This window comes from Vitis vinifera, chromosome 2 (genome assembly GCF_030704535.1).
Source record: "Vitis vinifera cultivar Pinot Noir 40024 chromosome 2, ASM3070453v1".
NCBI classification, from domain to species: domain Eukaryota; kingdom Viridiplantae; phylum Streptophyta; class Magnoliopsida; order Vitales; family Vitaceae; genus Vitis; species Vitis vinifera.
The window spans coordinates 4093889-4109940 of NC_081806.1; the positions used below are offsets into that span (position 1 = coordinate 4093889).

Consider the following 16052-nt stretch of genomic DNA (forward strand, 5'->3'; position numbering starts at 1 on the left):
CTTCAAGCTTTTTTATCTACCGGAGTAGGTCATACTAGGTATAAAACTATGTCGTATAGGGTGTACAAGGTGTCGGTGATTTTTTTATATTTTTGTAGACCCCCTCCCGAGGAGGAGTTTTTGGGGCGGATTTTTTCTATCATGATGACCCTCCTGACCACCCCGGGAATTAAGCTGACGGGGGCGGCCAGATTAGACAGAAGGCAGAGAGGAAGTGAGGGCTGTGGAAAAAAAGGCGGGAAAAGGGAAAAATATCTGGGGGGAAAAACACAACTGTAGAGGGTGCGGCAGATTACGAGAGAGGGGGAGTTACCAGTGGAGCAAGGGGAGAAAGCAGAGGAGCTTTCAAAAATCTGGCTAGTAGAGGAGGCAGTGAGGGCGGTAAGATAAGTGAGCTTCATCGGGGAGGAGTGCTCTCAGGTACGAGTATTATTGACTTTTGATTCATATTCCCCTATCGCATTTGCTTCTTCACTCATTTTTTTTTATGTAGTTTTCGTTCATTAAAGAGACGTGTTTGCTATGCTATTCTTTCACTCTCTTGGATTTCATTCGAGAATATTACGTATATGGGTTTGTATGGATCATGTTGATGTTCTTTATATATATATATATATATATATATTTTACCTGGTTCATAGCCCACGGATTAATGCTTGGAAAGAGGCTCAATATATTTGCTATTTGTTTTCTCCCGTTTGTTTCCTTTTGAACATTTTACACCATTTCAATCTCTGTTCCTTCTTCCTTCATATACGTCATTTTGAGTTGGTGAGTTCACTGCTAGTCCGCGGGAATCGAATAGGGACTTGGATTTTAGAGTTGTTTATCTTCTCTCAGTTTGAAGAATCCGTCTATCAACCCTGTAGTCCCAGTTTATGAAATGACTCCTCACACAGCCGCCACTACTTTGTTTTTCTTTTTCTCACCATTCTCTTCATTGTCTTTTCATTCATCTCCACTTTTTCCCTCCTCCATTCTCATGGAAGGCCGCCCTTGCTCTCAGCTCGCCTTCGCCATTGCCGGCCACTGACCACGCAGTCTTTCCTCGCCTATATTACTACATAGCCATCAGAGTCGCCATCTCCACTTTACAACGCCGCCGCATCCCTCATAGTTGAGCCACCACCTTTGTATCTCTATGAAACCGCCTTGGACTAGCCATTGTTCACCATCCCATAGCTCCATGACGCCACAGCCGCTGCCCATAGCTTGCATGGTTACCACACCGCCGGAATGACACCAGAAATGCCAACCTTCACGCGGACCACCAGCAATGCCACTGTCTATACCGCCTCCTCAACTCCGTTTGACGATGGAATCATCAGCGGGGAAGAACCATGAGTTCTGGCCGTCAAGGTTCCACAATCTCCATCTAGTCCCTCTTATAAGCTGTTGCGACCATCCCCAAGCAAGGATCCTCATATACGAACGTTGCCCAAGGAAGCTTCCGTGATCGTTTTTATAAAACAAATAAGGTTCTATTGACATGGAAGCAATGGCTCGAGATCGGTATCGGTGCTGTTTGGGGACTGAAGCATCTACATCAAGGCTCGGAATGCGAAATCATTCACCAGGACATCAAGACCACAGATATTTCGTTAGATGAGAAACGGGTGGCCAAATTTGCTGATTTCGGAGTGGTGTTGTTTGAAGTACTGTGCGCAGGACTGGCTGTGGAAGGGAGCCTGATGAAGGAGCGTTCTTTGAGGGGCACAGAGACGAAGGTGATGCAATGTTATGCAGAAGTAGATGGAAAGGGTTTCGAGATTAGCATGGGTGTATTTGCTTTCTATATGGTGTTGGATGCTTTGAGTGAAAATGGGTAGTGTCAGTGCTTTTTAAAAAAAAATGATGATGTTGGCAGAGGCTTGACTTGAATTTAATGGTGTACATAAAGCATGTGTTTGGCTCAGCTATGCATGACCACTTTCTCTCACGGCGCGTGTCATCCTTTTAAGAGTATTTACTTATTTGCTTATTTTCTTTCCATGTATTTAAAATTTTCATACCAAAAATAATTTCCTTCAAAATTTAGTTTTTTTTTACGTACTGTTCTCAAACAATTCTTCGACATCCCGGTCTCCGAATTTGTTTTTTTAGTATTACTATTATTCCAATTATTTATTTATTTTAAAACTTCATTTTAAATCAAATTCTTTAAAACTTCTGATTTTCGAATTAGATCCCTAATCCCGTAAATTCCCATATTCCCATTAATTTATTTAATCATTAACATTTTATTTATTTATTTATTAACCCCATTTTAAGTCTAATCCTTCAAAATTTCAAAATTTCAAAATTTCGATTTCCAAATTTAATTTCTAATTTCAAAAATTCCAATATTTCTGTTTATTAATTTAAGTATTATTTTCATTATTATTATTATTCTATTTATTTATTTTTAAAAAATCCAATTTTTAAATAATTCTTTAAAATTCTGATTTCCAATTTCTTTAAAATTTAATTTCTAAAGTTCCAATTCTTAAATTTAATTTTCAAGACACCAATTCTCAAATCCTTTTAAAAATTCCAATTTCTTTTCCAATTCTTAAATTTAATTTTCACGACTTCAATTCTCAAATCATTTTAAAAATTCCAATTTCTTTCAAATTTAATCTCCAAAATTCCAATTCTTAAATTTAATTCCTAATACTCCAATTTTTTAAACAAATTTCAAAAATCCAGTCTTCACTCGAACAGTTTTAATTCCATTTCGGTTTTCAAATAATCTCATGTTTCTCGACTTTACATAAGCATGAATGTAATTTTCATAATTCTGGAGTAATAGAATCTGTGATATAAATTCATGCAAAATAAACGGGTTTTGGTGGGGGCCCCACATATGTGACTTATCGATCGATTGACAGATAGATCAATTTGATCATGATACATGATTGATTTATCCTGCTCTATGACATGCTCAGAATTATTTCTTAATTGTGCACTAACCTCACTTCTTGATAGCGCTTCATGGATCACTGCTCAGGTACGCATCCACATCCGCTCTGGTCATTTTCGGTATGCATGTTTAGATTCTCACGTGTGTATGATCACTTTGAGTATTCATTGATTTCCTCATCAATTATCATGATTGCTTCATTTTATTAGTAGAGACCTAACTTTAGGGACTTAAAGGGGCGCTACGGTCTGTACCGTACTTTCCCGATAAGTAACCTGACCCCCGAACCCGATCCGGTTTTTCACAGATCACCTTTTTCAAAATAAGGAGTCACACTTAGGGTTTTCTTTTTTATTTTGTTTACCCTTTTAAAAAATAAAACAAAAATAAGTGGCAACTCCAAGTTAGTTTTCTTAATAAAAATAAATAAATTAATCAATTTTTCAAAATGAAAAATCGAGCTCGTCATTCGAGTGGGAAACGCATGAGCCGAAATGCGGGGTCCACAATTTTATTTTTATTTTTTAGTCTCCAAAATTCAACTCGACCTAGGCTAAGCCCAAATGCCAAACACATAGTATGATATAATCATATAACCCAACAACCCAATAGCCCATCCAACAACAATCTAACACAACCTAATAGCCTAACCAGGCTTAAAATTAATTTAATTAAAGCTAAATCTGGGATTGGAATATGTATGTATATGCCTAGCAGTCCATTGATCACGCGGCAGACCATGGTTCAATTCTTAGTTATTTCGTGGAAATATTGCCCATATGATGCAATAGTTACGATTTTCTCCTCCATTACTAAAAGAAAATATTTATATAGTTTTATTTCCATAGTCCACAAGTATTGATTTTTTTTTTGGAAGCTTACTTTGAGTGATTTCGTCGTTTATAAGAAGTTATTTCACCTTAAAAAAATCAATTGAGTGATTATAAAGACATAATGAAGCCTTGAAAATCCGTTATAAACCTTAGGACTTGTTTGGCAATTATTTTTAAAAATAGTTCTAAAAAACAATTTTTAAGAATAATTTCTTAAATATATATATATATATATATATATATATTTTAATGTTTTGTAAAATAAAATTTTGTTTAAAAACTTAAAATTTTTTTAATATATTTTTAAATATGTTCTAAAAATAATTTTTATGTCTAATATTTTATTTTTAATTATTTTACATATTGTATAATTATTTTTTTAAACAATCCTAAAAAAATAAGTGAAAATAATATAAAATAATTAAAAAATGTTATCTGAATACACTATATTTTCTGTTTTTAAAAACATAAAATATAAAATAATTTTTAATTCCTAAACGCGTTTTTTTATTTTCTTGTTTTAAAGAACATAAAACTATTTTCAAAAACAGTTACTAAACAAACCCTTAAGATCAAGTTGAAATAAAAAGGAGTTGGTGTAATCAATTATGGAACATATATTTTTATTGGGTGTGCTTTATATTACATTATTTCTTATCGTGTACATTAAAATTTGAAAAAGAGACTAATGCCAAGTTTAAAGAAATTTATATATAAAAAAAACCACGTAATTAAGAAAGAAATCATATTTAATTTTTTTTTATATTGGTTGGCGGAAAAAGAATGATAAAATGAAGAGATCATGTTCCTTTTTTCTTTTGGTTTTTAAAATTTTTTTCTTTTCAAAAAATAGATGTAAACAATTTAATCAAATATAGGTTAAATATTTTAAATATATAATTAAGTTAATAATGAGATTATTAAATGGATTAATTGGGGTTAAATTCATGTTATGTAGATATGAACCTGCATTATTTTTCACGTGTCTCCACTCAAAACGGTGAGACTCGTTTTTAATTTGATGAAAATTTAATTTTTGAAAAAAATTGAAATCACCACTTATTTTAGTTTATTTTTAAAAGGGAAAACAAAATAAGAAATAAAATCTTACTATGACTCCTTATTTAGAAAAGATATGTCTGTAAAAATCGAATCTAAATTGGAAGATCAAGTTACCTATTGGGAAGATACGACGAAAAGCCGTAACACCCTTCTAAGCCCAAATACCTATGGTCACTACTTAATGAATTGGAAGAATCACAATAATTAATTAATTAATCATCGATACCAACATTAATGACATAAATCAATATACAAAAAAAAAAATCATAAAAACAAATTACCATAATGTATAAATAAATAACAAGAAAATTTTCCAAATTGATTCATTCAGCCAATTAAAAAAATTAAAAATTATTTTCTTAAGAAATTCCAAATGAGTTTATTAAAAACAATTTCAAATTAATGATTTTAATTTATTTATTTACAAAATGATTTCAATTCATTTCTAATAAATGATTTGATTCAATTTTATTTGCATTCACTTTTTAAAAAGTTATTTATACTCATTTTATCAAAAACAAATTATTACAAAAATCTCAATTTGACAATAGGGTTTTCACTAACTTTTAACCAAAAAAAAAATTACAACTTTATTTACGAAGGAATTAAATTTTTTACAAATTTTGTTTAAAACATATTTTCAACCCAATTTTATTTATATAAAAAAATTATTTCTACAACTTCAGTTTGCAGATTCCATTCTTATAATCCTATTCTAATTAGAGAAATAGAATTTGTTTTAAAAAAATCTTTTTTTTGGACAATTTTATTAAAAAATAACCTTTTGAACAATTTTATTTACAAAACAATTTTTTTTTTGACAATTTTTATTAAACAAATAAATTTCTTAACAATAGTTGCTAAAAACGATTTTTTTGAATTTAGTTAAAAAAAATTTAGATTTTCCTAAAAACATTTTTCTAAATTTTTATTAAAAAAACTTTCATTTTTTAACAAAAATATTTTCTAAACAATTTTTTTTATTAAAATAAAATTATTAAACTATTTCTTTTATTAAAACAAAATTTTGTAATCATCTAAATAAAATGAAGAAAATAAAATATACTCAGATAAGCTTACAACAAACTTAATGCCTCATTTACAACTTACGTGAGTCTCATTTTCTTTTATTAAATTTGGTTCTCTATGGTCACCCATCATAATACCAATAGTAGAATTGGCTCATGCAAACAAAAATGAGCATAAATATCAAGAGTCCAAAATAATTATTCAAGTCAAAATTCAAACTTCAAATTAATTCAATAAATTTTTACCAATAAAATTGCACTCAAATTAATAAATCTAACCCAACAAAAATATCCCTTGTTACTAGCCCTAGTCTAAAATTTCCAAATAAATCACCAAAATACAACACAATCATTAAACCCAAAATATCATAAACAAAATAAATTCAATTATACTTAAATTTAATATCTCAAGCCCCATTTAATACACAAATCCAAATTCACAACCAAACCCAATTTAATATATAGAGACTAAATGTAACAAAAATATACTACAATATTAATTCATGTACAAATTAAACTATTCAAATGAGCAAAACTCAAATCAAATATCTTCCAACAAATTTCACCAATAATGGACCAAATTTCATATTGATTAACAACCCCAAAATTCACAAATAATTACAATTGAAATCAAAGCAAAATAATAATAATAATAAAAATAAATAAAATAAAATAAAATGAAGCATAAATAAACTTTCACTTTTTTTTTTTGGTTTTTTGAATATGGATGGTTGCTGAAGGGTGGCAGTGGAGTTGAGAGGAGAAAGAAATGAAAAAAAAAAAAACAAAGAATGAGAGGGAAAGAGAGAGAAAGTAGTGAGAGAAGAGATGGGTGGAAGGGGAGAATGAGAGGGGAGGAGGGGGGTCGCCGACCGGCAATGGCTTGCCGGCGGTGGTGAGGTTTGATGGGTTTTTGGGTGAGGGAAGAAATGGGTATGGGAAAGAGGAAAAGAAAGAAAAAAATAAGAAAAGAAAGGGAAAGTGGGTGTGGTCGTGTGGCAATCGGAGTTGGGGAGAGAGGGTGGGGAGGAAAATGGAAAGGTAGAAAAAAATGGAGAAAAAGAAAAAGGAAAGGAAGGAGAGAGGAGGAAAGAGAAAGGAGGGGGGAAATGGAAAGGTAGAAAAAAATGGAGAAGAAGAAAAAGGAAAGGTAGAAAAAAATGGAGAAGAAGAAAAAGGAGGGGGGTTGGGGGGAAGAGGGGATGGGGTGGCTGGCTATGGTCGTGCGAGAGTCGGAGTTTTGGGGGAGAGAAAAATGGGTGGGAAAAGAGAGGAGGAAAAAAATAAAAAAGGAAATGAAAAGAACTAAAAATAGAAATACAATAATAATAAAAATTAAAAATAAGACAATACAAAAATAAAAAATTAAAAGGTTTGGACGAAAAATCAAATATAATTAAGTTTAAAATTTAAGAATAAAATTGAACACCAAACTAATATAAAAGTAAATTCAAGATAAATTTTAAGATTTACAATATATTGACCCAAAAATTATTTATTTATTAAATGAGTTATTATGGTAAATATGAATTTGATCTGAGCTTATTTATACTCAATCCAAACCCACAAAAAAACATGTTGAGTTTGTGTCATATTCAATATTTAATTTTGTCATTTCTACAAAAATTAAGAATATGTTTGGTAAATATTTTAAAAAATAATTTTGAAAAATAGTTTTTATAGAGCAAAAGTAAATTTGAAAACTTAAAATATTTTTAACTCATTTTTAATATTTTTAAATATGTTTTAAAAATAATTTCTATATTTAATGTTTTATTTTTAATCATTCTACATATATAATTATTTTTTAAAATAATCTTTATAAAAACAAATGAAAAATAACTAAAAGACATTATTTGAAAACACATTATTTTATGTTCTGGAGAAAATGATAGTAGCGTAAACTGATAAGATTGCCAATAGCTGTGAGTATGCAATAAACAAGGATGAATTAAGAGAAGAGGTGGAGAAAATGAGATTATTGAATGGTTTTTTCGGATGAATTATCTAAAGGATTTCTGCATTGAGTGGGAGGAACAACAACCTTAGCAATAGAGAGGAATGAGAACCGTAAAATGAGATAGGAAGACCGAAAAGGTCAAAGGAAACAAATATTTATAGGTGGGGGTAAACTTGTAATTTCATATTCGGAGCGGAGCGGGACATATTATTATTAAACCCGACCCCGCCCTGAACTCGTCTCATCTCCGAATTCTATGCTCCCATACCCATCCTAATAAGTGCGGATGACCCGAAAAAACCCACGAAATTATTATTCCTATAAATAACTATCAAAATTCAGTTTATAATCAATGTGAATGGTAGTTGAAACTTCAAACTATTCCATAACATTTTTCAACTAGTATTAGAAGTTTTAGTGGTGTCCTCACTAATTACTACTCAAAAAAACTTGCAATGTACAAGTCTATAGTCTCACAGAAGTAAATAATTATAAAAAGAGTAAAAGTAATCTGGAAGGATCCACTCCAGGGACTAATTATTTAATATGATGACAATGTTGAAGACTATGACCACAAATATTTCTCTGGCCTGATGTGATTAGGGTTGGACCAAGTCCAGCAAATGAGTCCACAACATTATGTTAATTTTTTTAATATATATATAAATAAAAGCCCACATACTCTACGGCGATTTCTCCCCTGTTTGGAACTGTGAGTCAGAAAACGGTGTCCTAGCCACAGATTCCATAGAGATTTCTCCCTGGTTTGGCCCCGAAACACTCTGATAGCCACGCATATATCTATCTACCCGTCATGCTTAAAGGAAAATTTTACCTCTGTGGCTATTATAATTTTAAGAATATTGTGGTGAATTGGGTATAAAGAAGTGGTAGTAGAGGCAGCCACTTTTCAGGCCTGCCGACCACAGTATCAAATCTTCTAGAAACCCATTAATGGGCCTCGGGAGCTTATTCTAAAAAATTTGTTAGAAAAAATTGTTCTTGGATCTCAAAGTTTACTCTTGAGTCTTGAAAAGTTGTTAAAAATGTAATTCTTTTTTAACTTATTTTTAGAAACGAATGCAAGTGCCACCTACTTTCCTTGTACATAGAATTTTTTTTATTTATATTGTTATTATTAGTCGATTTATTTTATAACTTGACAATTATGTTAAATGTCTTACATTTATTTAAATATATAAATTTAATAAATACAAATTCTATTAAATTATTCACATGAGCATGGAGGCTTCATGTTTCCTTTGTTTCTATCAAAACAAATGTATTATGTTGAGTTACCAATTTTTCAAGTTTAAGCTTATAAGATTTAGATTTCATATTCGTATTGTGCTCTTAATAAAAGGGATTTCTCCTATTGCATTTTACGATGAAGGCAACATATGTGCATTTGAGAAGCTTGATTGTTTCACTCTTCTTACAATTATGTTGTTTCTTCTAAAATGTTTATGGATAGATGATTTCTTAAACCCCTTAGAAGTCCGACCCTTGACACAATGCCTAAATCATAAAATGTTTGCTCTAGAGTGTGGAATAGGGTTCCAAACTTCCAAAATGGACTTGATGCATCTCAATTGTGAAATCAGTCTTCCTATAATTGAGTACTTTAGGGTTGAATTGACGGTGTTGGATTGATGGCTAAAGTTGGATGTTCCCTAAGACGGATAAACATCATCTTGTGAAGGAAACTTGAAAAGGGGACCATTGTGTCATTTCGAGATGTGTCATTTCCAAAAGCTTTCACATCGTCATTAATTCATTAATGCAAAAGTTACTATTTTGCAATACCATAAATCATAAAATGCTTGCCCAAGTGTGGAGTAGGGTTCCAAACTTCCAAAATGGACTCGATGAGTCTCAATTGTGAAATTAGTCTCCCCACAATCAAGCACTTTAGGATTGAATTAAGGGTGTTGGATTGATGGATAAGGTTGGATATTCCCTGAGGTGTGATTAACATACAACATCTAGTGATGGGAGTTGATAAAGGAGACCATTGTGTATTTGCCACGTGTCATTTCTAAAAGCTTTCATATCATCATTGATTTATTAGTGCAAAAGTTATTATTTTGCAATACTATAAAAATACCTTATTTTTCGCCAAAATAATAATAATAAAAAAGGAATATTTCATTTGTTTCTAGCCTCCTAGACCTCTCACTCTCCTACACTCTCTTCTTACAATCTTGAGACCTCATTGTGTCTATGTCTTTGACCTCCTACAAACGAGGAATCTATATAACTTATATTAAAAAGATAATGTCTTTTAAAAATTATTTAAAAAAGGAATGTATTAAAAAATTCTGATCACATCAAATTTTAAAATTTTAAAATACATAAGATATACGCATATTTTTTATATAAAAGTTGTCATTACTTTCTATTTTGAAAAAGGGGAAGAAAAGGACGTGCAAAGAAGCTATTGGTTAATGAGAATAACTATAACTAAGATAATAATTTTTTTTGGGTATAAAGAGTATTAGTTTAAATGAATTATATTGTATTACATAATTTTAATGATTTGATGATTTCAAGTATCTTGTATTTAAATTTCATTATGTTATTCATTTTTAAATATTTAAATACACGAAAAATATGGGATTATTTAAATCTAATTATAATTATTTATTTTTAAATATTTAATTATATGATGAATATGGGTTTTATTTTATTTTATTTTTGAAAATGAGTTTGTTTTAAAAAAGTAAAAATCTTGTTTCGTTTTGAGTTCTCATTCACGTTATAAATGGTTTAATAAAACATTCTAATATGCCCATAATTAATCAAATAAATTGTTCCAATATAAAATGATATCCACCTATAATTATCCATAATTTAATAAATAAATAAAATATTTATATTATATTTTTAGAATAATTTTTTATTTGAAATATATATGAGATAATATTTTATTCATATTAAAATTTCTCTTATATTATAACTAAACAAAGTCTTTTATATGATTACATTATGTTTTCCATCTTTAATTGTTTAGAAAATAATTTTCATTTTTAAGAAAATTTTGAAATTTTCATTTTTTTTAAGAAAATACCAAATTAGTGTTTTTACTTTTTTTTCTTTTTCTTTTTCTTTTTTCTTTTTTCATTTTTGTAGCTTAATTTAAAAAAAAAAAAGGAAAATAAAAACATCGTGGAAACATATTTTCAGCCCAATTTTTGTTTTACTTGAAAATGAAAAAAAAAACCTCTAAACAAATAAAGAGTTAAGTAGTGTTTTTTTTTTACTTAATTCTAAATATAACTTAAAATTAAATAATATTTAATAATATTAAGTATTTGATGGTTTGTTTTTATAATATTTTATTTCTATTAATCATTAAAAACTAAAGAAAAGATTAATATGTTACTTTTTTTCATTTAAAAAATGCTAAATGTTTTACCTTTTTCTATTTAACAAAAACTTTATAATAAAACATAAAATAAAAAAAAATTAAAGTCATAAAACAAATTACTTTCAACAAAAACTAAAAAAAAAAAAAAAAAAAAAAAGCACCCTTTTAATCTTTTCATGGGCTGACATTATGTTTTGCATTTATTAAAGTTATAAAATAAATTACATTCAATAAAAATAAATAAAAAATACAAGCACCCTTTTAGTCTTTTCATGAACTCGTATTATGTTTTGCATTTATTTAATAGAATAGAAGTGACTTTTCCGTAATTTCACCCTTTTGCATTTATTTAATGGAATAGAAGTGACTTTTCGTTAATTTCACTCATTTGAGAATGACATAATTATTTTTTATTTATGGAATCATTGACCAAGCCGATAACTATGCCCTTTGATTTTAGCTTTATTTATTATTATTATTATTTTCATTCTATTTTTTTTTCTTAATATATGTTTTAATTTATGAATTTTTTTAAGATAATATTTGACCCCCAAAAATTACTAAAAAAATTAAGAAAAATGATTTTTTTCTATTTATTTTATTTATGAAAAATATATAAAAATCAAATATAACTAAAATTAAGTAAAAATTTATAAAATTTTAAATTATTTAATCTTAATATAAACGAGAAAAAAAAATATGAAATGAATTTAAAATAACATATAATAATAATTTATAAACTTTAAATCTAATTTTATTTTTCTTCCTACTTTTTCTTCTTCTCATTTTTCTTTTTATTTAGTATTTACTTTTCCTCACTTTTTTTATAAGATTATATTTGGTTCCTAGAAAATTTTAGGAAAAATACAAAAATAAAAAAAAAAGTGAAAAAAAATAAAAAATAGGTTTAAACTTAATAAATTATTTTTATATATTTTTTTAAACTCATTCACTTATTTATCTCAATTATATAAAAATTAAATCATTTAAATATATATAATTTTTTTTAAAGTTTTATTTGTATTTGGTTTTCTTGTGTAGTTTTTATAAAAAGAAAAAGTGAGAACATTAAAGTGGGAGTGGTTGTGGTTGTGAAGTAATGATTTGCCTTTATTTATGAATTTCACCTTTTGGTAGTTCGGAACGGAAAAAGGCAGATACAGACTGATGGTTGCGGACACGAGCCTCAACCACCTCGGAGTCGTTAGACTTTTGTTCATTTTATTTTATTTTTTATTTTTCAATTTTGACCAACTCTCTCTCTCTCTCTCTCTCTCTCTCTCTCTCTCTCTCTCTCTCTCTCTCTCTCTCTCTCTCTCTCTCTCTCTCTTTCTCTCTCCCCTCACAAGTCACATCTCAATCAAATTTAAAAAAAAAATTTGTTCATTGTCATCCAATTTATATTATTGTTACGGTAGTTAAGAATATTTTTAAATTGGATGACAATTGATTATATTTTTTATTTTTTTATTATTGGATAAACCCATATTTATGCGATAATATTTGTTTGCCACGTCCATTTCCTTCCTTCCTACCTAACAATGTGGTTTATTAAATGCAACCAAAATTCTAATAACGTATTTAGGCGGTTTTCTCTTCTAAGTTCTAGACTTATATGTATGATTTTGACTCATCATGAAAAATAGAAGTTGTCTTTATCCATCAGTATGTCAATTTCAGTTTGTTAACTAATGTATGAATTGCGTATGAAAGTGAATAAGCCTACAAAACTTCAATTTGAATTTTAATGATTAACAACTTTTTATAGTTTTTTTTTTTGAAATAAAATTATGTTTAATAACTCAAATATAAAAATTATTTTTCATTTATTATTTTGTTTAAAGTTTATTAATCATATATGATAACAAAAAAATAATTCTCAAATTATTTTTAGAATATTTTACAAAAACACCTTTAAAACAAATTTTAATTTATCAAATTAATTTTCAAAAGTGTTTTCAAAATGAAAAGGCCAAAATGGGTGCTACTCTATGTATCCTTTGAAAATTGAAAAGAAAAAACGCTTTAAAGTATTTTAAAAATAAATCTCTTAGTTTAAGTTCATCTATAGGAATACAACCACATACAAGAGTTTCTTGTATAATATATAAATGTTTTTAATTTTATAATAAAAACTATATAAATACAATCGAATTTATTAAAGGGGTGAATTTGTCAAATTTTTTTTAATATAAAAACAAATGTATTTATGTAATCAATTTCATTTAGGAATAGTTTCTTATTTTTGGCTTTAGTGGACTATTGAAAAATTTAGTATAATAGTAAAGGTATCTGATTGATTAATATTCACATATACACGCGACAAAACTTATGTGTCATGAATAAATACCAAAAACATTAAGAGAGAAGAATATTATAAAAATATTATATATTTGTGGTCTTTGATTAAACTATTTTGAATAAAATATAGGGAATGAGTGATATTAATTTTATTATAAAGAATGGCTAATACATTAATAAAAAATTGTATGATTGATACACTTGTCAATGGATAAAGTTGTTAATGTTTTATTAAATTTTCTTGCATATTTGTCCCATTTCTATACATACCACTACGTACCCAGTTTGAATTATATCCTAGGATCTACTGCATAGAGAGAGGACATCAACCAATTTCAATGTTAGGGTTTATCAGAAATTGACATACAAATTAAAGTTTTTATGCATTAAAACTTCACCCAATTTAATTAAATATTAACATCCCCACAGAATCATCTGCATTTGTCAGCTAGCTAAAGGTCAAAGTCAAAAGTCTGGGAAAGCTATCCTGGGAGGAGGGGTAGCTGAAACGTGTATGGATTAGATGGTAGATGGTAGATGGTAGATGGTAAGGAATCTTTAGAGAAGTTTACGGTCATGAGGTGATTGGCCAAGGGCCAAGAGGTTCGTGTTGCCCGTTGATTTCTCCGGTCTAAATCTCACAAGGGTTAGAAGGCCCCGTGCCTGAAACCTTCCAGTCAGCGCACCTTCCTTCTTGGTTCTCTTCGGCTGTTGAGTGTTGAATCTGGTGCGGAGGTCATCACGTGAGTAACTGACACAATCTCTCTCTCTCTCTCTGATTTGGTGGGTTGGTAGCTTGGTAGCGCTACCCCATTCTCATGTTCTAGAGTAACACAGTATCTTGAAGAGACGATCTCTATAAATTAAAGCTTCAAAAATGACCAATGCAGCGTGCTGATCATTCAGACTGCAAGCAAGAGAGAAAGGGAAGGGAAAACAAGTAGATCAGTGATATTTACTAGAATGGTGACTTCAGTGGCTCCTAGAGTTGAGAGCTTGTCCAGCAGTGGGATCCAGTCAATCCCCAAAGAGTACATCCGCCCCCAAGAAGAGCTCACCAGCATTGGCAATGTCTTTGAGGAGGAGAAGAAGGATGAAGGGCCTCAGGTTCCAACTATTGACTTGAAGGATATTGAGTCTGAGGACGAGGTGGTCCGGGAGAGATGCCGGGAGGAGTTGAAGAAAGCTGCCATGGAGTGGGGTGTGATGCACCTTGTTAACCATGGCATCTCTGATGACCTTATCAACCGTGTTAAGGTTGCTGGAGAGACCTTTTTCAATCTCCCCATGGAGGAAAAGGAGAAGTATGCTAATGACCAGGCCTCCGGCAAGATCGCTGGCTATGGCAGCAAGCTTGCCAACAATGCTAGTGGACAGCTTGAGTGGGAGGACTACTTCTTCCACCTCATCTTCCCTGAAGACAAGCGCGATATGACCATCTGGCCTAAGACACCAAGCGACTACGTGTAAGTTCAATTCATTGTTTATGTAATTATACGATGTTTGCTGATCTGTTTTTCCTCTGGCCAAGTAGTTACTAACTGAATTTTCTATTATAAAAAAAAATCTGCAAATTTTACTAATTTTGAAATTGTTTCTGGGTTCTAAGAATTACTTGTTCAAACTTGTGATTGCAGTCCAGCAACCTGTGAGTACTCGGTGAAACTTAGGAGCCTGGCAACCAAGATACTATCGGTGCTATCGCTTGGGTTGGGATTGGAAGAAGGGAGACTAGAAAAGGAAGTTGGTGGGATGGAAGAGCTACTACTCCAAAAGAAGATCAACTACTACCCCAAGTGTCCCCAGCCTGAATTGGCTCTCGGGGTGGAAGCTCACACTGACGTGAGCGCTCTCACCTTCATCCTCCACAACATGGTACCCGGCCTGCAACTTTTCTATGAGGGCAAGTGGGTGACAGCCAAGTGTGTCCCCAACTCCATCATCATGCACATTGGAGACACCATAGAGATTCTCAGCAATGGTAAGTACAAGAGTATTCTTCACAGGGGACTGGTCAACAAGGAGAAGGTGAGGATTTCATGGGCAGTTTTCTGCGAGCCGCCTAAGGAGAAGATCATCCTGAAGCCACTGCCAGAGACGGTGTCTGAGACTGAGCCACCACTCTTCCCACCTCGCACCTTTTCCCAACATATTCAGCACAAGCTCTTCAGGAAGACCCAGGAGGCTCTACTCTCCAAATGAGCTGTAGCCTTGTTGTATTTCATCTGCTATACTAAGCTCTCTATTTGGCTGTTTTGTTACAGTTTGGTCTGTGTTTCAAGCTTCCCAATCTTTGATCATGGCAGGTATAGGCCATCATATATGTTTGTTTCTCTGCCTGCTTTTATTTAATAAAATTCGAGATTTCTATTCTTCTTTTGTGCACAACCAAGTTTTGGATTTGAATTACCAATGTCATTATGCATTAATTCTCAAGCTACTTGTATTGAAAAATAAAGCCAATATGGTAATGGTATGAGTGGTGGGAAGAAAGCTGAAATCTATGCACTTATGTTAGCCTTAAATTCTTGATAAAGATTTGAGACTTTTTCGAGGGGCAGTTGGAAAATTTTCAACCCTACACGCAGCTCCATTT

General features: G+C 30.6%; 2 protein-coding genes across 2 annotated transcripts; both read left to right on the forward strand.

Moving 5' to 3' along the window:
* Positions 1–1276: 1276 nt before the first annotated feature.
* On the forward strand, positions 1277–1829 carry LOC109124255 (receptor-like protein kinase ANXUR2). The gene is made up of 2 exons (XM_019226207.1): positions 1277–1411; positions 1497–1829. Exons 1-2 carry the CDS (start codon positions 1277–1279, stop codon positions 1827–1829), a joined length of 468 nt encoding a protein of 155 aa, XP_019081752.1.
* Positions 1830–14419: 12590 nt separating this feature from the next.
* On the forward strand, positions 14420–15658 carry LDOX (leucoanthocyanidin dioxygenase). The gene is given in 2 exon segments (NM_001281218.1): positions 14420–14922; positions 15094–15658. Coding segments are annotated over 2 exon segments (1068 nt in total).
* The last annotated feature ends 394 nt before the right edge of the window (positions 15659–16052 follow it).

Bases quoted from the DNA above. Each gene is read 5' to 3' on its own strand.
- LOC109124255 (XM_019226207.1), top strand. From the start codon at position 1,277: ATGCCACTGTCTATACCGCCTCCTCAACTCCGTTTGACGATGGAATCA. The intron at 1,412-1,496 runs GCAAGGATCCTC...TTGACATGGAAG, and splicing joins GCTGTTGCGACCATCCCCAA to CAATGGCTCGAGATCGGTAT.